Here is a 26,044-nt window from a genome sequence, read left to right as displayed (position 1 = left end):
TTCGGAGACGTACAGATCTGGGGAACGTTTCCGTGACAGCGCACGTATATAGCCAGGATATCCAGTAAGGCACTCTGGGAAAGCTGTGTTTCCCCGTATAAGATCGTCTTGGATTGGGAAAGCTGATATTCTTGCACTACCCAGCAGCGCCTCCAGTAAGGCAAATCGCAAAAGCGTCGAAGACCACATCCAAGCAGTTTCCAGCTGTTGAGGGCCGCAACGCTCTGCAATGTGCGCTGTTCCAGTCTATCCACAGGGATATCACGCAAATCTTGCCAGGATACCTCACCTGAAGATTCCGCAAGCTGTTGCAATGTCCTCTGGATAAGTGCGCCCTCCTGTCGCCTTATAAGCATGTGCCTTGCTCGAGAGTATATTCTGGCCATCAGTCCAACTTGATGGTTGCGCTCAGAATTTGAACTTTGATCAATGCAAATGGCGTCAATCCAAAGCGGTATTGAATCATGGTGTTGTCGGCATCCAAATCATGCCAATCTTTAAATACTTCATGGTCCAGTTCTCTCTCTTTCCCAACATTGTTCACAATACTTCGAGCGCAGTCTTTCTTCGTACACTTGTCCCCACTCGCTCACTAGACTGATTGTATTGTCCGCACTCTTAAGCTTACTAACATGGAAAGTGATATGGAGAAGATCGAGAAAATCTACGGATGGTCCGATATACTATACATGGAAGAGAACATGCTCCATTATCGGCCAGGAGGTTATCATCCTGTGGCTTTGGGAGATACGATGAAAGATGATCGATACAAGGTATTGCATAAGCTCGGGTATGGTAAGGCATCCACGGTCTGGTGTGCTAGAGACAGCAAGTATGCCCATCGTTCTCCCTCTCATACTTGCCCTCGGGGAGGGTGCTGACAACTTGCAGACTCGCGCGGTGGGTGGCGATCAAAATCAACAAAGCAGACGAGTCAAAGCAGACGAGTCAAAGCAACCTCAGGAGCTACAGCATCATCGAGCCCTGTTGGAGCTTGCCAAAGGCGATCTTCGATCGAAACATATCGTTCAACTTTTCGATGATTTCACTGTGGATGGCCCTAATGGCAGCCATCTGTGTCTGGTTTTGGAGTTGCTCGCGCCGCCCGTCGATTGGATGATTTCTGATGAACCAGATGAGTGTTATTACCCGTATGAGCGTCTCGACCCGGTAAACAGTCTCATGATCTCGACAAATCTTCTAGAAGCTCTGATATTCTTACAGGAGAATGGCTATGCACACGGAGGTATAGTAGACCATGATCTCCCTCAACTTTCAGATCACTGGTACTGATGATTTTCTAGATATCAGCACCAAAAATATTGCTTATACTTGCGATTTGCTGTCTCATTTGTCCGAGAACGAGCTCTTGAAAGTACTTGGCGACCCGGAAACAGTAGATATCAGACGAGTGGACGGCCAACCCCTTGCGGAAGGTATCCCCCGCCAGTTCATCAGGTCAACCGCGTGGCCCGGATATCCGCACGACGACGATGATGTGGACGATGATTTCCGGTTTTTTGACCTCGGAGAAGCGTTCACTCAGGACACCACGCCTAAGAAACTCGCTGGGCATGTATGCTTACAGTCGCCTGAAGCGATGTTCACACCCAGTTGTGATCGCAGGACTGATTTGTGGAGCACGGGCCTGACTGTACTTTAACCCTTCCTCTTTTCATTGGCGAGCTTCCTAACATCTTCTCTAGATTTGCTATCTCTCAGTCGGGTACTTGCCCTGGCACATTCATCAGTGGCCTATGAATGACTTGCGCAACTCTTCGAAGGGTTATTTCGATGAGTGGCCGAAAGAATGGCAGAAAAACGCGGAGCGACTGCGACGTGACGCGGAAGAAGAATATGGCAGAGCCTTGCGAGGAGAGAGAGAGCCTCCCGGATTGGAGTTGGAAGTGGAATTCAAGAAATATGTCCCGGAACCGGAATTACAAGTCCTCCTTCCCGTAATCCGAGGTCTCACCCAGCTCTCCCCATCGAGTCGGATGTCAGCAGGGCAAGCTCTTTTCTTGGTTGGAATGCCTCACGAGGACTGCTATGCCACGGACGAAGGGAGAAATATGAAGTCCTATTGAATATTCTGCTATCGCAGGCTAAGAAAGTCTTCTTAGTGTGTAACAAGCCCCTTTCCAGAAAAGGTGGCACTATTTGACAGGCAGTACGTCAACGAAAGGAGACCATAGTCTAGCAGGTTCGCGATAGAGGGTGCCTTGGCTCCAAGCTACTTGCGCTATAGGACAGAGCCAACGGTATCTCCCATGAAGATGACAATAAGGAATGCAATCTACTCAGATTCAGGAGCAACCACAGTCAGATAGTGCCACCTTTTCGAAACAGGCTTCACACATGTATCGCCTACACTCATACTCTCGCACCCATCGCACACAGAGCAGCGTCAACCATCATAAGGTACATGATTACGCATTTCAGCTCTCAGCCAGTCCATGTCAGCACCTCTTCGGATGCGACCTCCTTCATGCTGCCGGTCGGCGCCCGACACCTGGCTACCCTGTCTGGCTTCATGTCCTGGGACGAGATCTCTCATTTTCTCCGCAGCCACTCTCTGGGCATCGCTAACACGTAGAGATTGTCTCATGACTTCCTCTCGGACAACGGCATAGTCCTCTACCCTTTCGCCGAGTGCGTTCTCGATTCTCATCCACAGCTCAACGTCGTATTGTGTCAAGAAGGAGAAAGCACGACCACTTTTCCTAGCACGGGCGGTCCTGCGGACTTGACGTATGTAAGTCTCGCTGTCATACGGGATATCGTATTTAAGGACAAAGTCGACCAGATCCACATCGAGCCTGCAGGCGGCGTGATCGGTGGTCACGAGTAGACTTGCCTTCTCTCGCGACGTCTGTGAGAGTTTACCATGAAGGACTGCTGCCGAGAATCCTAGATTCTGTAGCATGAAACACAGTCGCTGTGCTTCCCTGATCATGCGTGTGAAGATGATGCCGGTTCGTCCCACGTATTGGCCGAGTATGTGCACCAAGTACAAATCTTTGTGCTGGTGAGGAATGAAAACGTAAGACTGCAGGAGTGTGGCAACCGTCAAAGTCCTCAGTGCTACCGTCAAAGTCCTCGATGCCACCGTCAGACCCCCGGAGGCCACCGATATACGCAGAGGATTCGAGAGGCGCGCCCGCTGCAGAGCATCAACCCTGTCCGACGTCTTTGCAGCGTATATGAATGTCCTCCTAGGCGGCAAAAGTTTTAAGATCTGGTCCAACTCGGGCCCAAAACCAGTATCCAAGAGTCTATCCGCCTCGTCGAAGACAAGATATTTCAGCAAACTCAGCGAGAATCTGAACCCTTGAGTGTTTTCCAGATGGTCCAGTAAACGCCCTGGCGTTTCAACGATGATGTGCGGCTTCTTCCCAATGGCCATGGCTTGTGAGATGTGGTGGACTCCCCCAATGAGGACGGCGCATTGGAAGGGTTTGCTGGCACCTAGTGCTTCAATAACCTTGGCGATTTGTAGTGCGAGTTTTCTGGTGGGTGCAAGAATGAGAGAGTGTAGGCCTTGTGGGTGATTGAACAAGTGTTGCATGATGGGCAGGAGATATGCCACAGTTTTGCGACTCCCTGTTTCCGCAAGGGCTATCAGGTCTCTCCCTTCGAGTGCTGGCGGGATGGCCTGTGCCTGAATAGGGGTGGGTGTCTGAAAGCCCAAAGAGCTGCAGGCCTCGCATAATGATGCTTCGATGCCGAGGTCTTGAAAGGTGGAGGGAGGAGTATTCGCGGAGCATTGTCCATCCTCAGGGAGAGAGTTTGCCTGAGAATTCTCTGGAGACGACGCCATGTTCGGAGGGCGACAGTTGTACCTCTACTCGCCGGGGTAGGAAGACTTTTGTACTTCATATGATCTGGATGCTTGCTTTGTGTCGAGTAAGGTTTAAGGAAACTTTGCCGCAAGGTTTGAAAACCATGGTTCAGGGCGATCGGAGAACCATTGTGAGTCACCTTTCAAAGGGATACCATTCCTTGTTGTCATCCTGGAGTCCTTGGGACACAACGATATAGCAAGGGCGTCAGACAGAGAGGAGGTCGTCAGGTCTACCGTGTACCCTTAGTAGCATGGATGAAGCACCTACTGCCGCGAACCTGCTGGACCCTGAAGCAAGATTGTCGATGTACTCCCTCCCCTAAGACAGTGCCACTTGTTCTGGAAACAAGCTGGTCGGGCCACTACAACGACTGAGTGATTCAAATGTTGCCAAGTTGTGTAATGACTGCCAGTAGAGCGAGAAGTACTGTTGATGCATCATCAATGCCTCAGATTTCCAAGGGGGAGGGAGCCACTCACAAGCAGACGAAGTGACAATATACGTCGCAATAACCCAGGCGGCTTCGGCAACCGCAACATCGTCCACATCCCCATGATCACTGTACATGTACCAAAAGCCGATGACCAGACTCAGCACAATCGGCACCGTACCCCAGAACACCACCTTGACCACACTCCATCGCAGTTTGAATTCCAGAGTCAGTCCACCCATCTCAGGATTGTTGGAGTCGGCATTGAAATGCTCGTGAATCCACATCAGCCAGCGGCCCTCATAGTCAAGCTTGTTCCCTTTGTAGCTGCGCCATAGCTCCGACAACGCCCTTCCGGTTTCGTGGTCCAGCTCGACTTCGCGGTGGTAGCCTTTGGCCGGGTCGCACTCGTAGATACCAAAGCCTGAGACTTCTTTGAGCGACAGTGCGCGGCGCAGTGGGTTGCGCAAGGTTCGGTGTGCTTTGCGGATGGCTTGGAACAAACCCTCGGTATCCATGACCCTTCGGAGCGTCTCACGTGGCACGCTGCCGTCACCCATGAAGCCGACAACGATGTAATGGTAGTCATGGAGCCACGGGTGGGCGATGGTGGGGACCTGTGTGAGGTCGGTCGGCGCGGTTTGCCGTTCGATGTCTTCTGGCCTGCTACCCGCGTCATTGTTGTCCCTCTCTGTCGACTTGGGATCATCTGGGCGTTGGGTGTATGTCTGCATCCGTTTGCGTGCTTGGGGAAGTTTATCCTCTGTCCATGTCCTTTCGGTGCCTTGCCAGCCCTATAACGTGCGCCGTGTTAGTAAGCAAGCTTGTTGATAATGGTGGAAGACAAGAGTGCGAATCACCCACCAAGCGAACGTTGACTCTAGCGATATCGACTCCGGTTTCATTTGTTTTGAAGGCGATGTTTTGAGACAATGTTACGCCAAAGAGTCGTAGTGTCTTTTCGAGAGTGTAAATCCGACGCGTCGACCGGGCGCAATGGGAGATGTCCTTGTGCTCGTTACGATTCCATGCAAACCACGTAAGTGCATGATGGCTGAAGCTATCAGTTTTGACCTTGGGAGGGCGGACAACGACTGGCGGTGGCTCAAGGTGGATGGGCTTTGACGATCGCGAAGTGAGAGTCTCATCAGACAGATCTGGTATGGGATGATTCGAGCGCGATGAAGTGTTCTTCGCAGTACATCCGGAGGCGCCTGTAGGTACTCGTGTTGGTTCATTGCTCGTCGAATCGGTGCAACTGTGTCTGGACATGACTTTGTCCATGTTCGACTGTAGACCTTTGGGATGATGTAAGTCATATTGTAAAGAGGGGTGTCTTCTCTGCTCAAGAATATCCTTAGGACTGGACGCCTGATGAACGATGATTCTGGCAGCAGCGTTTCAGATACAGTATGCAGGGTCTCTCGAGAGGGCCGAGCCGAGATTGGTGTGGAAAAGCAGCCGCCCGATAACTAATGCCGTTCTGACAAGTGACGCCGACCCCCGTAACTTAGGCGTTCTCTGCGGGGATGATAAGTGGTTTGGTCGCCCACAGCCACTTAACTTTCAACGCCCAGTGATTACGTCGATGCCTCGAATTTAGGCTCCTGCCTCAAGATGCATTGCTCCATTGTTCTCTCAGTCATTACCGCATCATTGCCTTTCCGTGCCAACGGACTCTAGATCGATCTTCCACTTCTTCGTCCACACGTCCACAGTCCTGTACATCAGACCATCTCCTACTGGATCTCTAACCTCTCCCAGCACAGTACTATCTTTGATTGTCTTGGTGGTCTCAAATCTCGGCCCTTTTTCTCCAATGTCCTCCGCATTCCCTGGGGCAGGCTCATCCGGTGTCGATGCCTTTACATACTTGCGCTCCCAGAATCCCATCAGCTTTCGACTTGGGTCCCTTTCAACATCCTCATCACTAGCCCTCAACCGATCAAGCCAAATTGCAACATCATCAACTTCAAAACTTGGCATGCTGGGGTGAGCCTGCAGCATCGGCACAAGATCCTTTGCAAAGCTAAATGTGCATGGATTGACAATGTGGTAGACGAGCTCTGCGTCTACCGCATCATCGTTTCGAAATGCCAGCTGTTCAATAGCTTCTGCAGCTCGATCGATGGGCAGCCAGCTCGGACTTTCGTCCAAAGACGGCAGACACGACGCGCTGGACGGTAGAGCTGACCGAATCATAAGTGCAATGGCTTCGGTATCGTTCCAAACCGCCTGCCTCGTATCCCCCGCCAACTGTCCGATCCTCAGCACTCTCGCCACGCAGCCTGTGCTCTGATTGCAGCGTGTGTGATTCTTTCCGAGACAAGCTTGCTGCGCCCATACCCGATGGGCTGGGCATGCGACAGATCCGAAACCCGAGCCTCGGCTATCGTCTCGTCCTTGGGCGTGCCGCTCACAGCCGCCACGCTCGAGCAGAAAAAGAACTTGGCCGGCTTGCTGTGCGTGGTTCGCAATGCAACGTGTTCGAGGAGATTATACACGCCCCGGATATGTTGCTGGTCGAACGCATGCAACGGAAGGTTGAAATTGACTGCCCAGGCACTGTGAATAATGTGTGTGAGTTGTTGAGCAGCTCCTTAAGCAAAGTCATTCCCATACCAAGCGAAGGCTGGCTCTGGTCTCCCACAAAAGCACACCTTGTTCTGGTGGTTGTCTGGAAGCTCTCGTTGGAGACCACGGTCTTCCAATGCTCTGAGAACCCGGGTTTGGGCCGATGCGGCGTCTGAAGCACGCACGAGGCAGTATACCCTGCTAATGTCCTGGCGCCTGAGGAGGTTGGCCAGGAGACACGACCCCAGCCCACCGGTCGTGCCAGTCAGCAGGACCGTTTTGCTGGATACTTTGGGCCTGTCGGTCGGATCATGCGTCGTGAAATTCGAGTATGACCGGATCAGGTCCTGCATTTCCTGGATCTCCCTCCAATCCGAGTCATCTTCACAATCACCAATATCGAGCCTCAGTCTGTACAGGTGTTGCGCCAGAGATCTGCACGTTCCGCGTTCGAATACGACATTCTGTGAAAGTTTGGCTTCATTGCCCCCGAGATCGAGTTCTTTCTTGATCATGTGCAAGATGCGCGTTGTCTGCAAACTATCGACGCCTGCAGAGAAGATGTCCGAATCGACCGAGTCCAATGTGACGCCGAGATCGTCGCGGAATTTGGCCATAAGGAATTCTTCCAGCGCCGGAACATCAAGGTTCAACAGGTGGCGTTCGTTAGTCGAAGTCGATACGCCGGCCTCGAATCTCTCATAAGCTTGCTGCATGTGCGACTGGTACTGCTCGTACAACTGTGCGCGGATGAATGTGCCTTTGTCCGTTCGTGGGTATGATTCATCAAATGGTCGGACAATGACCAGGTCTCTAGAGATACGGGAAAAAGTCTCAGCGCGACCGTTTGCTTCTTCGATTTGCGGCCAGATTTGGTCTAGGAACTCTTCGTCACTCAGATTAACAGCAGCCTCACTACGAAACACAATCGCGCCAGGCAGAGCCCTTTGGAACCCAAATACGGCCACCTCCCTCACTAACACACTCTGGCGAATATGTCCCTCGATCGGTATCGGGAGGACTTTCTCACCGTTGACCAGTGTTAAACGGTCATCAAGCCTGCTGACGTGTTTCCAATGATTGGATTTCGCAGGATCAGGATGTCGTGTGAACAAGTCCCTTGTTCTAAACGCCCCTGGTGGATTGTCGGTGTTTGTCGCTACTTTGGTTGGCAGGCCATCGAGTACAATGCACTCGAATAGCCCCGGTGAGATCTCGTCCATCCAGATATGGTCCGCCACGGGCTTGTTCAAGCGCATATAATTCCACTCATCGTCACCTGCAGGTCTTGCCGAGTTCATGACGAATCCCATCTCGGTAGCGCCATAGCTGCCGACCAATTTGACACCTTTCGAGACCAGTTTATCTCCTAATGAGTCCGGGCACGCACTGCCGCCATATATGATGGTCTTTGCTTTTGCGAGTTCAGCAATACCATCGTCCCGCTCCGCTAGGATCTCGAGGACGTATGGGACAGCCCATACCAATTCTGGCTTGGCGACACGGAGTGCGGCGACCAGGTTTGGCCGCGTGACTGGCAGTTGGTGGTTGCCGAAAAACATGATCTGTCGGTGGTAGAGCGCGCGTCCAAATGCAAACAGAGCATGGGAATGGAATAGGGGGGAGATTGTGAATACTCGAAGACTCAGTCCTGTCCGAAAATTCGAGAGAGCGCCGATGTTGGTGACGAAGATGGGCTTAGGGAATCCCGTCGATCCGGAAGAGTGAATGATCCACGCGACCTTTTCGGATTCCTTCTTCGGATCGACTTCACGGACGAATTGTTGAACGTTGAGTGTCAATCGATAGTCTACCTGTTTGATCAATGGCAGGAGATCGAATTGCAACTCAACATGCTTTTGCTGGATGACAGCGTCAAACACCGCAGACGCCACAATCGTGGTACAATCAGTCAGTCGCATGAGACTGACCAAAGCCGGTGCTGGGAGCCTTGTCGACAAGAAAAGAACCGCCCAACCCATGCGGCCCAAGGCTAAGAATGATATGATGGCATCGAGGGAGGACTGAGTAAGAAGTGCTATGGCCGGAGCCTTCTCTTGTGCTGGATCAATCGGCAGCAATCCTTGCGCTTGGTACCACCAACAAGCCGCGTCGACATATTGGTCAATCATCCTGACTGTGTGGATTTCGTAATCTGATGCACCCTTCGCGGGATATCCGAACATGGGTGTCTCGCCACCATCTGAAGCATACTGTCGGAGCAAATGATCGATGGTCTGGTATCTTGATGGCGGCGGGAGCGACACTGCTGCCTTTGGAGCTGTGACGGTGATTGTCGCCATGACCCCATCGATCGAAGAGGATGGGAAACGACAGTCGATGATATCAGACTGGCCAACCATCATGCAAACATCATGAACACAGTAACAATATTAACATACCTACAGTAACAGTCTCGTCGCGCAATCAGCGGTGCCTATAGCCTCATCGCCGAATCGAGGAAGTCTCCACCCTCGGAGGCCTGCCTTAGTCGAATCGAAGGCAGGCGACCGTCACTCGAGCCTACTGGAAAGCCACCAGTAGCAGAGCCTCAGAAAGCTGCATCGCACCGCAGAGTCCTAGGAAATTTGCCTCACGCACGAATGGGACTGATTACCACGAATAATGGACACTCCAACGGTTAATGGCAATGCAACAATGATATAAACAAAGACCGCATAGTATTCGACAGCAGCACCGTCTACGGTACAAGTCCATCGATCAGAACGATGCCCATGACTATTCATTCAGCCCATCCCTACGCTCCATTTTCTCAGCAAGAAGACACGATCTCACGTCTCCGCCAAGCCTGTTTCCAAAAAAATACTTTGCGATTCTATCGCGACTGCCTCTTCTCTTACCTCTTGACACATTGTACGAGTTGGGCACTCATAGTCGATGGCGTGCTCGTTGAAACTCTCCTAAAAACAACACTACTGACAATACTCCTGGCCTCGTCTGATGTCGCCATCGCAAGAATTGACGGTGGGTCCATACCGCCGAAGTCAAGGTGGACCTCAAGCTTCCTGCCCTCGGCGATGCAAATACTGGAAGCCTGGATACCGATCACGCCGCTGCGAGGGACGAACAGACCACATGGCGTGAGGTTTTTGATGCGCCCAGCGTCGTACCTGGCAATACCAGGACAGTGGTCCATTGCAGGTACCCTCAGAGCTTGAAGGGCCTCCGGACGATTCGATCCGCCTTTGGTGGATGCAGAGTACCACAATGATATCTCAAACGCCAGGCACGCGTGATATCCCATGTTGTCTTAACCAGAAGCTTACGAAAATCGTCATCGAAACTTGACCATGGTCGACTTCTCGCAATATGCAGCACCTGCTGAGGAATGGCTAGAGTTCGAAAAGACGTGGAAGCCACCAGTACCTCCACCGTCGGCCACGCCCCAGGAGGTGAGAGATAGAGCCAACCAAAAAAGCGCACAGTTCTTTGCCAATGTGTTGGGACGTCCAGGTAAGCCAAGCTGAGAGGGAACTGCATAGCTGCAGGAGGCTCGCTAATCTGGTGACATCTAGAAACCGGGCTCAAGGTGATTGATCATTCAGTTCCCACCATCGATGGTGCAATAGTCCCGGTTCGAATTCAATCGCCGGTCGACGTTGGTTCAACGAAGCTTCCCCTCGTCATCTCTATCCATGGGGGTGGCTTTTTCCTAGGCAACCTGGAAACCGAAGATCCTCATTGTCGCCAACTTGCACTGCATACCGGAGCAGCAGTGCTGAACGTCAACTACCGACACGCGTCTGAATGGGCGTTTCCAACTCCTGTCAATGATGTATGGACGGTGTTCAACTGGATCCAACAACATGCCGAGACCTACAATATTGACCCCGGTAGGATCTTTTTCTCGGGCGTCAGTGCCGGCGCCAACCTGGCCATCAGTATCGCCCTGAGTGCACTCCAGCAACAGACTTTGAAGCCGGTCAGAGGTTTCATATTGAGTGTCCTATCTGTGGTGCATCCGGACTATTTTCCCAACGAGCTCATCAGGAATGGAAAAGCTTCCCTGGAACAGTGTGCCAATGCACCCATCATCAGTCTCCCAAGGATGCGATTCTTCACCAGCCTTTACAAGCCAGATCCACAGCATCCGAAATTCTCGCCTCTGCTCCTTGATGCGAATGCGTTTGCTGGGCTATGCCCCACGTCTTTCCATATCGCTGGAAGGGATCCCGTCCGCGACGAAGGGTTGTTGCTCGAAGAGAAGTTGAGGTCGGTCGGGCACGTTTAAGCCAATCAACGTAAACAAGCATCTATCAAACTGACCTCCTCTTCAACAAGGTCCAAACAACACTTCAGATCTATCCAGGCCTGCCGCATGCTTTCATGTCGTTGCCAACTCTGCCCTCGGCCGCAAAATGGCGCCAGGCCGTGCAACAGGATCTGAAACGGTACATCGCCGCCTCGTCAGGCGGAGAGCCTACCGTCAACGGCTCTTCCGAGACTCATTGACTCATTCTGAGCAGCCATTAAAGAGAAGTTACACCACTTTCAGCTTCGAGTGGAACCATAGACACCAGACAAATGTGAACATAATTGAACCCGTCTTCACATACTGTGAGCACCACAATCCACCCAGATCCTCGCACCAGTGATATAATCGCTCGCAGAACTCGCCAGAAATACAGTCACCCCCTTAAAGTCCTGTGGCTTGCCCCATCGTCCTGCAGGCACGCCTGAGATGATCTTGTTACTCACCTCCGCGTTCTCGGTCGTCTTTTGCGACAATGGAGTATGGGTCCACCTTTAAATCTCGTCAGCTTCCCTCCCAATTCCTCTTGCGGTCGTCAAGGCTTACCCAGGATACAAGCAATTGACTTGTATATTGTATACAGCCAACTCAGTAGACAACCAATTTGTAAGCTGTCCCACCGCAGCTTTTATAGGCTCGTAGACCGAGAACCTGGTCAACGAGCGCTCCGCGGCCAACGAGGCAATGTTGATGATTTTGCCTCCAAGGCCCCGTTCCGCCATATGTCTGCCAAACAATATGCGATAGAATGTAGACTGCATGATAATGGATTTGAACGACCTATCCAAATTTTCACATCTGTCAGCCAATCCATCGAATACACAGTCTCGTCTCATTTTGTCCCGACCGAGCGTATGAGGTGAAAGCCGCTTACCAACTCGCGATGCTCGTCCGTCTCAGACAATATCGGAACAAACCCGCCCGTGATACCAGCGCAATTGCACAGAATATCGACCTGCCGACCATCTCTCTCCAGTATCTGGGCGACCGTCGTGCGAATCACGTCCGACTTTCCCAAATCACAATCATACACGTCGACCAGACGCCCAGTTGCAGCAGCAAGGTCACTGGCAAATGTCGAGACTTCGCCTGGGATCTGTATGATGATGATATCTGCGCCAGCTTCCGCGAGTCCGCGTGCCATTCCAGATCCAATGCCTCCGTTACCTCCTGTGACCAGCGCGGTCTTGCCGGTCAAATCGAATAGGGACAAAGTACCAACATTTTCTGCATGGCAGATATTCGTTACTGGAGGAAAAGATTCATCCGGGGCGAAGTTGGCCATCTGGATTATTCAGTCCGGTTTGTTTCGCGACGCCTGGCTAATGATGTCGACAACTGCATAGGACCAAATATGAATCAAAAACCACTTAGGTACATAGGCAGGTTGATAATTATACAGACAGTACAGTAAATGTCGCCAGCCGGGCGGTTCCATGTTGCGTACTAAGCTTACTATCAGTATCGCCGAAACCCACTTCTCAGCCTCAGCCCTCCGAATATGCAGTTAGCTTGTTCACGGACAAGGTTGTCTTCTGTACATCAACGATATAAAAAATCGAAGTTCTGCAGGTTCCCGACAATGGGTGCCTTGACAGCAAGCCAGTAGGAATATACGATAGAGGTGATGACCTCCCTTCTGACAATGCATAAAACTCTATAGTTGAGTGCGAAGGACTTCGAGACGACAATAAGAAACAATGTCCATTTGCACCTGACGAGCGACACTGGTCAGACCGTGCCACTTTTCCTGGAAACAGGCTTGCCGGACAAGATTGCCCTCGTCTGACAGGGAGTACATTAACTATATAAGCATAAGGTCCACGGCGTACCGCGGCATGGTCGATGGAGACCTGAAGAACAACCAAACAGGCCTCATCATTCCTTTCCAATTGGCTACCGAGGATGATGAAAAACGCTTCATCCACAATCAACAGCTCATCGACGATCCGCGCGTTCGACCACAAGGTCACATTGTAGCCTATCAATTCCTCGGAGTCGATTCAGACTAACCCAGACTTTCCGGGCATGCCGTCAAGCCTGTTTACAAAAGAAAAGTGGCACTGTCTGACCTACGTTGCTCGTCAGGGTTAGATAGATACCATTCCTTCTTGTCACGGCGGAGTCTGTCGCGTACAAGGACATAGCATCAGCTCTTGACAGTGAGAAGGTCGTCAGCTCTACCGTAGGATCCTACTAGCTTGGAGTCAAGGTACTCGCTGTCGCGAAATTGCTGGACCATGAACTTTATCTAGTTGATGTACTCCCCGTCAGACGGGGTGCCACTTTTTCTGGAAACAGGCTCGCTGTTAACAATGGCATTCAAGAAGTGGCAGCCTACCTCTTTCCGCCGCCTCTTTAAGTTCTTATTGAAAGGCCTGAAGGAAGGTATGCTATGCGACGTGATGGGACTTAGTAAGACTATAGAGAGTCTTAGAATCATACTTGCAGTTAGTCTACATCGTATCTGCGGGATCCTGAAGTCCCATGCCCAACCATTGCTTTTCCCCTGTTACTCCTTCCGGACAATGGATGATGTACGTGAAGAGTGTTCATTGGCCATCGAATACTCCGCATTAAGGACAGTCGACATATGATTTCAGGTTATCGCCGTCCGGTGAGACCTGTATAGGGCTGGAGAATGCTTTCTCGACTACTAGCCACGAGTAAAGTTTGTGGCCGGCCCTGCCCAAGCTTTAAAAAACTTGGAACATTGTGTGCGTAATACCCCTTTCAATATCGCGTCACGATCTGGGCCACACCTCAGGTCGCATGAAGTTTCAGGGTCTAGAGCCTCTTATTCTCATACGTCGTGTTTGAAAGTCGACTTAAGGTACATTACGTTCCCATTCTAAGGCACCGGTGGCCCATGTTGTTTGGAGAAAGCCCCAGTCGCCATGCGCCAAACGTCACGGAAGAACGGCACCTTCTCATCGACCAATGTGGCCTCGTACGAGTCGATGATGGGTCTCTCCCAGACCAGGTCAGCCTCTCCCGGCTTGACCGTCTTCGTTCTCTTGATGAGCTTCCACCCGGGATAAAAGACAACAGCCAAGATCAGCATGCAGTACCATGTGAAGAAGTTTCCCACGCTCCAGAGAGAAGGGTAGAAGACCTGATAGCCCTGCATGATGACCACGAAGGAGCAACCGGCAAGTCCCCACCAAGCGCAGAAGGTGGTGTGCCACCCGACGTATGGCAACGTCTTGCGGTCGATGCCTTGTGCTTCTAGGGCGCGTTTGAACCGAAGGTAGGTGATACACATGTAGATGTAGTCAAGCTGCTGGGCCGCCGTGATGATGTTCACCAGCCAGGTCAGCACCACCCCACTGCCATTGCTGACTTGCAAGAACGACAGGCAGGATAAGGCGATCGAAACGATGAAGCACCAGATCGGAATGCCGTGTCTCGTGACCTGACGGAAGAATTTGGGTGCTTGTCCGTTCAGTGCCAGGCCGTACAAGGCGCGGGTTGCGCAATAGCTGGAGGGACAAATCATCAGATATTCCAGCGGAAGAATGCTGGGGCGCAAGTGACTTACACGTACGAGTTCCCGGCAGAGAAGATGCTGGTGCAGAGGAGAAAGTTGCAGAGATGCGGCAACCCACGGATATGCATGTTGCTCATGGCAATTACATATGGGGATGACCCTGCGCCACTTTTCCCTCCCGATCCATCCCAGATTGCAGCAAGATTAGGGTCGTTGGCAGGAAGCACAATCCCGACCGCGAGAGCCCCCAGAAGGAAGAAGACGGTGAACCGCCAATACATGGTCTTGAAGGCGGAACTCATGTCCTTTCGAGGGTTTTTGGCCTCGCCCGCAACCATGCAAATGAATTCTGGCCCGCAGATGACGCCCCCAGCGAGGAATATGCCTGCCAGCACGCCTTGAAAACGGCCGAGGGCTCCGGTATGTATGTATTCCTTGAAGGGAGCCTAAAGCAAATCAACAACTTGCCTTGAGATGCGCTCAGGAAAGCCTTACCGGGTCATCCCAGTGTGAAAACCCATAAGCGTCATGTTGCGGATTCCCTCCAGACATCTGAGAAGCATTAGAAAGCTGTTGAAAATGTGGGAGACTCCTGCTCCAGTAGCACAGTCATTTGGAAAAAGAATACCGTGACGAGCGTGAATCCGTACACTATGAAAATCAAGAGGATCTTTCCGATCGAAAGCCAAAATTCAGCCTCTCCGTACCATTTGACCGCGAATATGTTGATGAGTCTGTCTTTCCTGTCAGCCTCACGAAGATTGGAGCCCAGAAAATCCGTACGCATAGAGGACGATGCAGATCCCACAGACGGCCGCAAGGGGCACGTTATCCCACCAAAATCCGAGGACGCTGGACAAGGCGGTGATTTCGTAAGGTATCAAAATCGCGTGCATTTAGCTGTCAGTAGAGAAAGCATGATTGAATGGGACATGTAGAGGGCACATATCACATAGATGAAATAGTTCCAGCCGACGGCGAAACCAAAGGCTTCGTCGACCCATTTCCCCGCCATACGTTGGAACGGCGCTGTGACCGGGAAAAAGACGGTCATCTCAGCCTGACAGTTGTTGACGCATACGATAACAGTGCTGTAGTACAGGAACCCGATGAGCAAACTGGCAGCCCCTCCACGCCAGAGACCGAGGCCGATGCTGACGAACAAGGCTGTACCAATCGAGCCACCGATGGCGATGAAGGAGATTTGCCGACTGCCGAGCTTGCGGTGCGTTTGGTCCTGAATCTCAATCACTTCACCCGTTGCAGTCACAGATGCTGTCTTCCTTTCCTCCTCCGGAGCCACCGAAAGCTTCCTTGTGATGAAGTCCATATTCGTCTTGAGGGGGGTCTCAAGAAGGAGATCAGCGTTGTAGAGTTGTTGCACAGAAACTGCTTGAGCGTTCTTTTATCAAAATCCGACTTGCGCATGGGCCGAGACGATTGCTGTGCCTACCAGTAGTCTGGTCAAATATGATCGATCTTGATCGTGAGCGGCACGGCAGGGGTTGTTGTGCAGCGGTTATCACTGGATGAAGGCAAGTTATGCTATCTCAAACCAATTGGCGAAGTGAGTGGAGTGTCTTTCCGCGATACGGACTGTTATGCGTGCCGAGAGCATGGCCGAGGCGCACATCGGGTGGCTAATGCCTTGCGAGATGATGAGTGCGACGATACCATGGAGAGGGATGTCCTGTCGTGAATCTGGCAATTAGTGGTGTGATGAGCACTGTGACTGTCGCTCAGTTCGATACCCTAGAACCGGCCCTCGGTGACGTTCATCCGCATGGTCTTTCTTTGGGTGAGGGTAAGCTATCACTGGATCTTCGATGCGGAGAACGCGGTCGAGTGAATAGACTAGAGGTCATGTTGTCTTCTCATAGGTCATGCTTATCAGGTTCCTTGACTGTGGGGGTGGATCTTAAGATAGCCAGAAATCACCCAAAGTGGAAAGGATGCCAAAGACAAATCCGACGCTACGTTGGCGCCGTCTTTGCCCCTAATGGCCCTCTGGATGAGTTGATTCCGCTGGTCGACTGATATTGAAATGTCATGATACTGAGTTGAGTTCACTGGACTAGGATACTCAACTGAAGGGCCTCGTATCCAATGGGTGAGGAGATAGCTTCACTGATAAGCCAGAGCGTGCGTGCTCCCAGAGAAAAATCTTGCAGCGAAGTGGTATGAGGAGGCGAGCACTGGCTTTTATCAGGTCGCTACTGTAGTCCAGGGAAATTCAGATTCTCGGTCATCCTGTCGGTGCAGCACTGTCCGTTACGGTGCATTTGAGAGTATCTGCCATTCCCTCGAAGATGCAATGTTGATCAGCCCTGATCAAGCATTCAAAGATTCCTCAACCACTTTAGCGCATGCCAGGAGATTCTCTTCGTGCAGTCGTCTTCCGACGAATTGAAGACCTACAGGCATCCCCTTCATCACCACTGGATCGTAAGCTGCATAGTTTTGCTCGTCGTCCGAGTTCCAATGTTCTCTGGCTGACGTTTTGGGTTCATCAACGTCAGGATCCACCTGGGTGATAGGTAACACAACTGATGGGTAGTCCATCAGATTGACAAAAGCGGCATATCCCACATAACTGCCACGCGTTAGTCCGGAAGGGTCAGAACACTGTTGAGTGCCTTACACGGGTGCCTTGTCATGCTCAGTAGCTACTGTGGGTTTTGCAGCAGTCAAGATCAGGTCCATCGGCCGCCCTGTCGTGGATCGTTCCACCGTCGTGTTCCAGCGGTCCAGATACTCTTTCTGAATTACCAACTTGCGTTGTTGGAGCTGCCACCCATATCAGCGAGCGCTATCGAGGTCAGTTGGTTGAGCCATACCTGCCACGTCTCGAATGTCGACAAGGGAGCCGCCCTGTCGAGTATCCTTTGGATCCGAGGTAAGACGGGCTCGCCACTTTTCTCCAGCTCGATGGTAATGTCCTGGCCTCCATCGCTGACGAACAATGTTTCCTGCCTCGTTATGACGGCGGTCATTGTGGGCGAGAACGATCTGTACTTACCCATACATTGACGATATCCTTCTGCAACAACGGATCCCACTTTATGATCTGATGTCCTGATTTCTCCAACTTTTCCACGACCTCTTTCAAAGCTCTCTGAATAGGTGGCTGCGGCCGGACGATTCCGTCATCCCACATCACTCCAGTGCATAGCTTCTTGGGTGCTTCAGCATCCTGCCACGGTATCGGGGCGCATTTTGGATCCAGAAGCCAAGGATTTGAGTTTGCAACAACTCGCATTGCGAGTTCAAGGTCCTGGAGCGAATTGGCCATTGGTCCAATGACAGTATGAATCGTCTCCTGGCCGTCCATCGAGGTGACAACGTCTTGATGAGGAACGCGAGTGTGCTATTACTGATCAATCTTCAACGGCGGATGCTGGATGAGGATGACATACACTTGGACGAAGTCCGTATAGTCCGCTGAAATGAGAGGGACTGCGAATGGAACCTCCAATATCCGTTCCAAAGCCTAGCGGACTGCCGTGCAAAGCTATAAGTGAAGCTTCGCCGCCGCTACTGCCTCCGGGTGTCATGTTTCGACCCCTCGGATTCGTTGTTCGACCGAACAGATTGTTCACCGTCTCGGAACCCTGCCACTCTTAGCAACGGAAGCAGATTTGAACGTCCATTTGTACAAATATCGCGGTAGGCAGGTTTGTCTTCGTGAAGATCACAGCCCCCGCAGCTTTCAGTATTTCCACCAAGCTCGAATCACGTTTGGCAATCCGATCAACCTGTCCCACATATCCTAATGATGTAGGAACACCCTTGACGTTACAAGTATCCTTGAGCGAAATCGGGAGACCATGCAGTGGACCAAAGGGCCTCTTGTTCTCGGTGAAGTAGATGTCCAGCTCTTTGGAACGGGCGACCGCGGCTTCAAACATGGGTTCGGTCAGACAATTGACCTGGTTCTGAATTAGTAGAACGTGATTTGGATAGTTGGTAGACTTCATACGAGCTTGTGAGCGATTGCAGCACGCTTACAGAAGGCCTTGACGACGTCCTCACTCTTCAAAGACCCCGAGGAAATTCTCTCTACCAACTCCGTAGCACGCAGTAGTGTGATCTCATTTTCTGTGTGAGAAAGACAACTTGCTGGCACGTCCATGACATTCAAAAGTTTGTCGTCGACAGAAAAGTCGGGTGGCAGCCATGTCTCGACGAGCTTCGACGTTGCTGCCTGTTTGGCTCTGGAAGTCTCTTGCCATTTTTGGACAGTCATTGTTGTAGGATGAAGAGATACAGAACAATCGACCTTGAAGTGGACTGGAGTTTGGGAGCGTACCGAGGATAATATACTTGCAGCAGCAAAATCCTTATCGGCCATGCATGGCCCTGATAGCATAAGGGAAAGCTGTGGGGGGTCGATCCCTGTAAGCCACGTATCGTGCAGGCGTGACGCCACTTGTTCAACTAGTCAGAGCCATTGCATATCTGTAGCGTGCCGGAGGCTTCCTTCCACTGTTACCGGGTAGGAGCAGAGTGCGACATCAAGAAGCTGCAATGCGCGTTCACGTATACATGTCGATATGATTACCCACTTCTCTTACTCAAATAGGCGTGCACTCTCCTGGATAGCGGTAAATCAGCTTCATCCAGTCCCAATCTTGTCCTGTATCCCTTGCCTGCCATACCCTCTCCACGCAGAACGCTTTCACTGCGAGTGCGGTTGCCGTCGCTCTGCTAGTGTATATCCCATCGAAGACATTGAGGGCCACCGCCCTGTCTTCAGTCTGGCACATTTCGCAAGCTGCAACAAGAGCTGGCCACAGCATTGTCTTCAGCTTCTCAGGGACGACTCCTAAGGTTGATAGCACAGTCCTTCCCATCTCACTCGCCTGTTGATCACAGCCTAGTAAGGATCCAGCCGGGTAGATGATTCGGAATAGGTAGAGTAGAGATGCCAGCTGAAGAGCAGTCGCGTGTGCTAGGAGCGTAGGTCTTGATGCAGCTGGGATGTTGTCGGTGACCACAGGTTGCCAGTTTTCAATCCGCAACTGAAGATTTACGGCCTGTTCATGTCGAAAAAATGTTGTCGAAACACCATCTTTTTCTTGCTCGTCATCATCTTCGGGGAGCAATTCCAGACGTGTATCCTCGGCGAGCTCGCACAGTTCTTCCAAGAGTGGCATCAGGGTGGTTGTCCAGCCCATAAATCGATCTGGTGAAGAGAGGCATTCTTCGTCCAACCACGTCGACGTGCGGATCCAGGGGCGCCGCTGATATGTAAGCGACATTATCATGTCCTGGCGGGCGAGGGCGCGTAGAAAATACTTCGCGATGTGACTGGGGTGCCGGTCCTGCAGGAAAAACCGATCGACGAGTATGGCTGCGCAAGAGAGAATGCCTGATAGGCCCACTTCCCCTGGACTCGTTTTCATGTCCACGATCTTATAAGGTCAGAACGAGAGGAGAAATGGAAGAACCAGACAGGAGATGCGATGGAACAGTGGTTAAAAGCACGTACCTCGAGCCCCGCGAGCTGTACAAACATGCATAAAGCTAGCTCTAGATTTCGCAGCGGGTCTTCCATTGTCCGCAGCCTTGCCAGCGTTCTCTGCCGTCTGCTGAGTGCCGAGATGAAAGAGCCACAGCCAAGTCTGTCGAGATATAACTGGCCGATGGCGACAATTGTATCCCGGATGGCGTCTGGGTGAAGTTGCAGAACAGTCAGGACGTTGGCGTTCATCTCATCGACAAAGTGAGAGCTGACAACCATTTCCCTAGGGTGCCTGCTGAACCACTTGACACGATTGAAGTCAGTACATGCAGGTTATGGAGAAGATACTCTTAAAAAAGAATGCGCATACCGCTTGGACGGCGGTGACGTCCTCCGGAGGAACTATGCCATCAGGTATGGCGTCAGGACTGCGGTGCAGGGGTGTAAATAGCAGGTGCGACTCTTTCGGAGACCGAGGAAGCTCTTTGGAATTCGCCTGAAAGGTAGTTGAGGAAGAGCATCTTATTGACTCGGGAGAAGCAGTCTTGCGCCAGCGCAATTTGGTGGTGTAACCCTCGCAGGTGTGACCCCGCCGTGCACACGTTGTACAGTATGGACGCTCCTCATGACATTTGACCTTTGCGCGTCTGCAATTGATACAGCCGGCTCTCGAGCGTGGCATTGGAGACCGCTGATGAAATGGTGGAAGTGGATTGTAGTCTACTGATAAGCCTAGCGGATGATAAAGCCTCGAGTTATCGAGACCTCTATGGACCGAAGTTAGACCGGTATCGCCATGTCTTTGATATTATGTACTGTATGGCCGCCAGACTAGTATGGACACTTTAACAATGTTTGCCTTCAGTTGCTTCGCATTCGTCCTTCGTATTCAAGAGTCGAGAAGTTTGATCAACTCTTTGAACTTGACCGGCTTTGGCAGGAAATAATCTCCTCCAGCCTCAAACATTTCCCGTCGAGTCGCTTCCGCCACCTGACCTGTCAGCGCGAGTATTGTAGCCGGCTGCGCAGTCTTGTTCCCTCGCTCAAAACTGCGGATCTCGCGTGTCGCGGTGATGCCGTCCATGATTGGCATCGTAATATCCATAAGCACATGTCTGAACCCGTCTCCACCATCGCTGCAGGCATGCTTGAATGCTTCCAGTGCCTCCAATCCGTCCCTGACAGCGACACAGGGGCGTTTAGCTCGCTTCATGAATGCAACAAGCAAATTCAGATTGATTTCGTTGTCGTCAACAAGGAGCACAGAGTTCGGCCCTGGTTGGGATGGTGATACTGGGGTGGGAGTTCTGACGGCACTACCGTCCTCGTTCGTGTTAGGTGGTTCTGACGGGGTATCGGTCTTGTCTGTTTCGACAGCGCTTTCTTTGCCCAAAAGACTCAGAGATGAGCTAGCGTTGACTTCTGTCTGCGAAGCATCGCTGGCCGATCGTGCGACCGAGTCCACATCATCAGACGCTTCCGCTGAAACCTTGAGTCCTGGAGCACTCTCGCTGCTCGGACGGGCTTCTAGCTCGGACGTTGAGGTATTTCGATTCTCGGGAATCGCTTCGCTGACCGGACCGTCGGACTTTTGCGCGGCGGGATCACGTTTCAATGTATCCAGTCTCGCAAGACATCTATGGAGAGCTTTTGCGAGCTTTTGGGGACCACAACTAGCAGAATGTCAGCAGAGTTCGCCAGCATGAGAAGTGGAAAAGAATCTCTGTTGGTTGAGAAGGGCTCCTGGGAGGGAGTCAACTATATAGTACGGGAGTGCACCTGGGTGGAGTCACTTGCTTGGTCACGTGGTTGGCAATACAGGAAGGGCTGGAAATGCATAAGTCTGACAGAAAGGTGGTTGGAACTTACGGCTGTAAGATGACCTCCAGGATCCGGCCAAGGTCGGTCAGCCGATGAATTTCATTGCTTGAAAAGGAAGCGCTTTCGAAAGTGTTGGTAGCCGTGATGATCAGAGGGATCTCTCGCTCAGCCGAGCCATTCCGACCGTGATGCTCCAAGAAATACTGTATTGGAGGTGGCTCGACATACATGAAGAAGTCCGTTGTTATTCCCGTCATCGATTCGGCTTCAATCGTATGCATGCCGAACCATGTTTTTAGCGTGTGTCGAACGGATTTTTCGACAATAGATTTAGCGCCGGCGCCCTTGTTTTCTTCTCCTGAATCTTTCCCAGACGGGCGCCTGGGCTTCAATATGCAGATGGACATGCCAGGGGTCTGTTGCATGACGGACTCCCGTAAGACTTGGCCTCCACTCAGTGGTGACGGGGGGTTGACCATTGGCAACGTTAGCCAAATTTTGATTTCTGTTCCTCGATCTTTCTCGCTTTGGACCTCAATCTTGCCACCAAGAGAATTGACCAGATGCCGAACGATGCTGAGACCAAGTCCAGTTCCGGCTGAAAAACGAGATTCTTGACTGAAAGGTGTAAAAGCATGGTTATGCAGGAAATCCACCGACATGCCCTTGCCCGTGTCCACAACGGAGAGACAGACGGTCTTTCGACCATGACGGGCACCCGCACGCTCAACGGCTGTGAAGCTAATATCGATAGACCCCTCCTCGGTGTACTTCAGAGCATTCCCCAGGATGTTCATAAGGATTCTGCGGATCGCGCCGGGTTGTGTGCGTACCCACCAGTTATCTTGACGTTGGATATCGAGACTGAGCCGTACTTTGGACGAAAACTCATCAGCGCCGCGTCCAACACCAGTGCGAATTTCCTCTATCAACTTAACCCCTCGGCCCTGTTTGGAGTGTATCGGCCGAATCTGGCCCGGCAGGGAGACAGACGGCCGGAATGTCTGGCCAGCCAAAACACTCTCAATCGTCTCTTCGATCATGACACTAAGATCAAACTCCTCTTCCAAAGTGTCATTTGCTGTGGTGCCAACCCCAGGGTCATCGCTCTTGTTGTGTGACTTTTTCGACGCTGGTTCTTTGGAGTACTTCTTCGAGATCTGATTGATCTTTGCATAAGCCAAGACGTGCTCCACGGTGTCAAGTAAAGTTTTTCCACACGTCTCAACGGCGGTGACCATTGATGACTGGAAACTATTCAGCGCCGTGTCTTGAAGAAATTCCACGCTGCCTAGGATCCCATGGAGAGGAGACCGTAACTCATGCGAGATGTTTGCAAGGAAGGTGGCCTTGGTATCGTCCGCGAAAACCGCATTGGCTCGGGAGATCTCGTTCATGAGGCTGCTCCCAAACGTTGTCAAATACGCCAGATCATCCTGTGCCGCTATAAGCCTATCTGGCCTTCGAGACCACAAGAAAGTCCCGGCACTCCAACGTTGCTTCGAGAAGTCCCAGAGAGGAAGCCAAAGCACATTGCGAGCGCCCGGAACAATCCTAATAAGCTCATCTGCAATTGCTCGTGTCGATCGCAGTTTTGCATTGCGCCTGGCCGTCCTATCCCGATGGGTAGAGAGTCCTCCTCCGAGGTAAGATGCCGAGTCATCCTCACTAGCCGAGATATTCCCATCAGGAGTGAAATAAAAAATTTTACCGTTTGGATATCTGCGAATGAAACGTCTTAGGCCGGACTCGGTCAAGCGCAAGCTTTCGATGGACCTTGCATTTGACGTGGAGTCGATCGAGACGTCAAGGGAGTATCCGAGGATTTCACACTTGGTGCCCTTGGAACTGAGCATGTGTGGTCGCTGATCGTTGTCCGATCCGGCGGAATCTGTCGAAGAACTCCTGCTCGATAGGCTGTCTTGTGAGTCCGATGAACTTTCATCATTGGTGACGTCGCGCTCCCTTTCAGTATCAGCGTATTGTTTTTGATGATCTGCGATATCGGGACGTTTTGCATAATTTGATGAGACAGCATCGTAGAAAACCACCCCATCTGCTGAGGTGCACTCCCGGAGGATTTTTGCAGCACGAGTGAATATCTTCTGTATCTCCCCGGCTGCATCAGTTGCATTGCCCGGGCCTGTTGGTCGGACACTGTGGCCGGTATTCTTGGAGCTTTTCCCTGGACTGAATCCTTTGCCATCCCCGAGGTTGGGGGAGTGGTGTTGACCCGTCACAGAGATGGGTGCCTTGTTTGCGCTCACGATCGGTCTCCCGGAGGACAATACCTCTGGTCGCGATTCGTTTGCCATCTCATCTCGCAGTATTCTTGGGTCGGCATCGGTGATAGTCATCCCGAGAAAGTTGCGTTTAGCCGGTACAGAATCTGACTTCTGATCAGGGTACTCAGCGCGTTCTTGTTGTTGGGCTTGAGGATCACCCTTGTCGGATAGACTTGATTTTCCTGTCAAGAAGCGACCAAGACCATTGACCATCGTTTCCCCACGAGATCGTGCAACGTCGTTTCGACTGTACTCCAGATGCGTCATAACGATTTTCGACATTTCGCGCAAGAATTCCAGTTCAGATCTGGTCAAACCATTCCTCGGCTTGTCATCAGTGACGTTGAAAACACCAATGGGAACGCCGGCTTTGGAGATGATGGGAACACCACAGAAAAAGGTGACCCCTGCGCCCGCAAATCCCAGATGGCGATATCGGTCGTCTAGTCGAATGTCGTTGACTGCTAAAGCGGGCGTCGTTAAGCTTTGCCCGTCGGAATCAGCGGAAGTGTAGTGGTCTGGTGTGAGGGCATCTTGAGACATGCCCTCTGAGCGTGGCATTGACGCGTTCCCGAACCAGAGATCGTCGCCCTCGTCATGACCGCCTCGTTCTGACACGAACGATAGAGTTTTCGTTGCCTCAGCGATGATGTACTCACGACTCTCGGAAACGAGAGTGACAATGGCCCTCTTCGCGCCGAGCCTTAGACAGGCAAGCTGCGCAAATGCAATCAAGGCTTTGTCATTCGAACCGCGTAGTCTGGAGCCATCAGCATGGTATTGTTCCGTGCCTGGAGACTGTGTCGACTGATTATATCCGACGGCAGAATCCAGCCATGCCTGATAATAGCTGTTTGTCGCGTAGTCAGAATCCAACAGTCAGCAAGACATTGTCTGGGAAAGCACGAACCGGAGTACCTCCCTCCCTCGTGCCGACTCGGACACCATGTCTAACCACACTTTGGTGGCTAGATTTCTATTCTAAGCGGACGACATGCGATGCTTCGCGAGTTAGTAGTTGGGTGGACGTTGCTTCCGATCGGCGAGCTAAGGCTTGAGGAAGATTTCCGAGGCATGCAGCATCCTAGAAACAGAGATTGTTCGTGTCTAGGGGGTAACCGATGCAGATAATGATACTGTGGTATGTGGTGAAAAAAAGGGCGGGTAGGCGCGTATTGCCACTAAGGGTTTAAGCTAACAGAGGTCCGGAGGTCTCGAACGGGCCATTTGGTTTAGCCGGAGATCATCGTGCCGTTCAATGCCACTCCTTCTTTTCGATCATTAAAGACATGTTTTTCCGACGAGCCGATTATGATGTAAACATCGACATTTGGCGGTTTCAATGGAATTTCTTGATGGGAAAGACCAACCTAACCTCAAGCACCGCCAAGTAAGTGAGTGTTATGCTTATTAATCTCCGTACGGAGTACTTTGCCCAAACTCCAACCGACTCGTTAGGCAAGCCACTTCCCCAGGATTTTCTCAAGCTTGCTACCGCCGACCGAGCCTGTTTCCAGACAACCTGGGACCGTCTGCCCGGGAGTCCCACGATGATCTCCATACGGAGCTACAACAGGCCAGCAGATTCGCGACAGCGAGTGCCTTGACTGAAAGTTAGTACAAGTGGACGGTAGAGCTGATGCGCTTCCTTCTGCCAACGATCAATGCAATATCGTCGTGTGCAAAGGGCTCCTGGACGACAAGAAGGAATGGTATCTCATTGAACCTGAAGAGCAACAATGGTCAGACAGTGCCACTTTTTCTGGAAATAGTCTTGTCGTTTATCGATTCAGGTGAGTGCACGGTAGTATGGCACAAGCTGCGTACATCCTCTTTCATGAAGGAACAGGTACAGATGTTGC

At 51.7% G+C, this 26,044-nt stretch overlaps 9 protein-coding genes across 9 annotated transcripts; 2 read left to right on the top strand and 7 right to left on the bottom strand.

Annotated features, from left to right (window-relative positions):
• Nucleotides 1-632: 632 nt before the first annotated feature.
• Nucleotides 633-2,087, top strand: EDD37DRAFT_678918 (uncharacterized protein; the record flags this gene model as incomplete). Its single annotated transcript, XM_062819669.1, has 4 exons — nt 633-795; nt 824-1,246; nt 1,305-1,576; nt 1,707-2,087. The coding sequence occupies 4 exons, from the start codon at nt 633-635 to the stop codon at nt 2,085-2,087; spliced, it is 1,239 nt and encodes a 412-aa protein (XP_062671674.1).
• Nucleotides 2,088-2,407: 320 nt separating this feature from the next.
• Nucleotides 2,408-3,820, bottom strand: EDD37DRAFT_656868 (ATP-dependent rRNA helicase rrp3; the record flags this gene model as incomplete). The annotated part of the gene is made up of 3 exons (XM_062818860.1): nt 2,408-2,491; nt 2,513-3,084; nt 3,118-3,820. 3 exons carry the CDS (start codon nt 3,818-3,820, stop codon nt 2,408-2,410), a joined length of 1,359 nt encoding a protein of 452 aa, XP_062671673.1.
• Nucleotides 3,821-4,224: 404 nt separating this feature from the next.
• EDD37DRAFT_607373 (uncharacterized protein) lies at nt 4,225-9,212 on the bottom strand (the record flags this gene model as incomplete). The annotated part of the gene is made up of 6 exons (XM_062814970.1): nt 4,225-4,271; nt 4,325-5,069; nt 5,140-5,662; nt 5,954-6,568; nt 6,622-6,840; nt 6,898-9,212. The coding sequence occupies 6 exons, from the start codon at nt 9,210-9,212 to the stop codon at nt 4,225-4,227; spliced, it is 4,464 nt and encodes a 1,487-aa protein (XP_062671672.1).
• A 948-nt stretch (nt 9,213-10,160) lies between these two features.
• EDD37DRAFT_607372 (Alpha/Beta hydrolase protein) lies at nt 10,161-11,322 on the top strand (the record flags this gene model as incomplete). The annotated part of the gene is made up of 3 exons (XM_062814969.1): nt 10,161-10,323; nt 10,386-11,082; nt 11,121-11,322. The coding sequence occupies 3 exons, from the start codon at nt 10,161-10,163 to the stop codon at nt 11,320-11,322; spliced, it is 1,062 nt and encodes a 353-aa protein (XP_062671671.1).
• Nucleotides 11,323-11,418: 96 nt separating this feature from the next.
• On the bottom strand, nt 11,419-12,518 carry EDD37DRAFT_678914 (uncharacterized protein; the record flags this gene model as incomplete). Its single annotated transcript, XM_062819668.1, has 3 exons — nt 12,001-12,518; nt 11,669-11,902; nt 11,419-11,614 (listed from the first exon to the last, which is right to left on the bottom strand). Exons 1-3 carry the CDS (start codon nt 12,405-12,407, stop codon nt 11,419-11,421), a joined length of 837 nt encoding a protein of 278 aa, XP_062671670.1. The 5' UTR covers nt 12,408-12,518.
• Nucleotides 12,519-13,973: 1,455 nt separating this feature from the next.
• EDD37DRAFT_664130 (amino acid permease/ SLC12A domain-containing protein) lies at nt 13,974-15,942 on the bottom strand (the record flags this gene model as incomplete). The annotated part of the gene is made up of 6 exons (XM_062819208.1): nt 13,974-14,604; nt 14,664-15,058; nt 15,108-15,164; nt 15,241-15,346; nt 15,396-15,464; nt 15,545-15,942. The coding sequence occupies 6 exons, from the start codon at nt 15,940-15,942 to the stop codon at nt 13,974-13,976; spliced, it is 1,656 nt and encodes a 551-aa protein (XP_062671669.1).
• A 1,001-nt stretch (nt 15,943-16,943) lies between these two features.
• EDD37DRAFT_656871 (acetamidase) lies at nt 16,944-18,858 on the bottom strand (the record flags this gene model as incomplete). The annotated part of the gene is made up of 7 exons (XM_062818862.1): nt 16,944-17,205; nt 17,254-17,399; nt 17,450-17,581; nt 17,632-17,979; nt 18,029-18,223; nt 18,269-18,541; nt 18,592-18,858. The coding sequence occupies 7 exons, from the start codon at nt 18,856-18,858 to the stop codon at nt 16,944-16,946; spliced, it is 1,623 nt and encodes a 540-aa protein (XP_062671668.1).
• A 225-nt stretch (nt 18,859-19,083) lies between these two features.
• On the bottom strand, nt 19,084-20,777 carry EDD37DRAFT_317838 (fungal-specific transcription factor domain-containing protein). Its single transcript, XM_062811410.1, has 3 exons — nt 20,447-20,777; nt 20,104-20,379; nt 19,084-20,026 (listed from the first exon to the last, which is right to left on the bottom strand). Exons 1-3 carry the CDS (start codon nt 20,756-20,758, stop codon nt 19,187-19,189), a joined length of 1,428 nt encoding a protein of 475 aa, XP_062671667.1. The 5' UTR covers nt 20,759-20,777; the 3' UTR covers nt 19,084-19,186.
• Nucleotides 20,778-20,850: 73 nt separating this feature from the next.
• EDD37DRAFT_625553 (uncharacterized protein) lies at nt 20,851-25,528 on the bottom strand. Its single transcript, XM_062816246.1, has 3 exons — nt 25,093-25,528; nt 21,946-25,032; nt 20,851-21,749 (listed from the first exon to the last, which is right to left on the bottom strand). Exons 1-3 carry the CDS (start codon nt 25,128-25,130, stop codon nt 20,966-20,968), a joined length of 3,909 nt encoding a protein of 1,302 aa, XP_062671666.1. The 5' UTR covers nt 25,131-25,528; the 3' UTR covers nt 20,851-20,965.
• Nucleotides 25,529-26,044: the final 516 nt, after the last annotated feature.

This window comes from Exophiala viscosa (genome assembly GCF_022695815.1).
Source record: "Exophiala viscosa unplaced genomic scaffold EDD37scaffold_3, whole genome shotgun sequence".
Taxonomy (NCBI): Eukaryota; Fungi; Ascomycota; class Eurotiomycetes; order Chaetothyriales; family Herpotrichiellaceae; genus Exophiala; species Exophiala viscosa.
Note: the sequence above shows the minus strand (reverse complement) of the source record. Positions and strands in the feature narration are given on the sequence as shown.

Excerpts from the sequence above, each read along its gene's own strand:
- EDD37DRAFT_317838 (XM_062811410.1), bottom strand. The coding sequence starts at position 20,758 with ATGCCACGCTCGAGAGCCGGCTGTATCAATTGCAGACGCGCAAAGGTC. Across the intron at positions 20,380-20,446 it reads ACGTCACCGCCGTCCAAGCG|TGGTTCAGCAGGCACCCTAG; the intron begins GTATGCGCATTC and ends AATCGTGTCAAG. Across the intron at positions 20,027-20,103 it reads TACAGCTCGCGGGGCTCGAG|ATCGTGGACATGAAAACGAG; the intron begins GTACGTGCTTTT and ends TGACCTTATAAG.
- EDD37DRAFT_625553 (XM_062816246.1), bottom strand. The coding sequence starts at position 25,130 with ATGGTGTCCGAGTCGGCACGAGGGAGGGAGGTACTCCG. Across the intron at positions 25,033-25,092 it reads CGAGGGAGGGAGGTACTCCG|CTATTATCAGGCATGGCTGG; the intron begins GTTCGTGCTTTC and ends CGCGACAAACAG. Across the intron at positions 21,750-21,945 it reads CTGGAGGTCATCTTACAGCC|TTGTGGTCCCCAAAAGCTCG; the intron begins GTAAGTTCCAAC and ends ACATTCTGCTAG.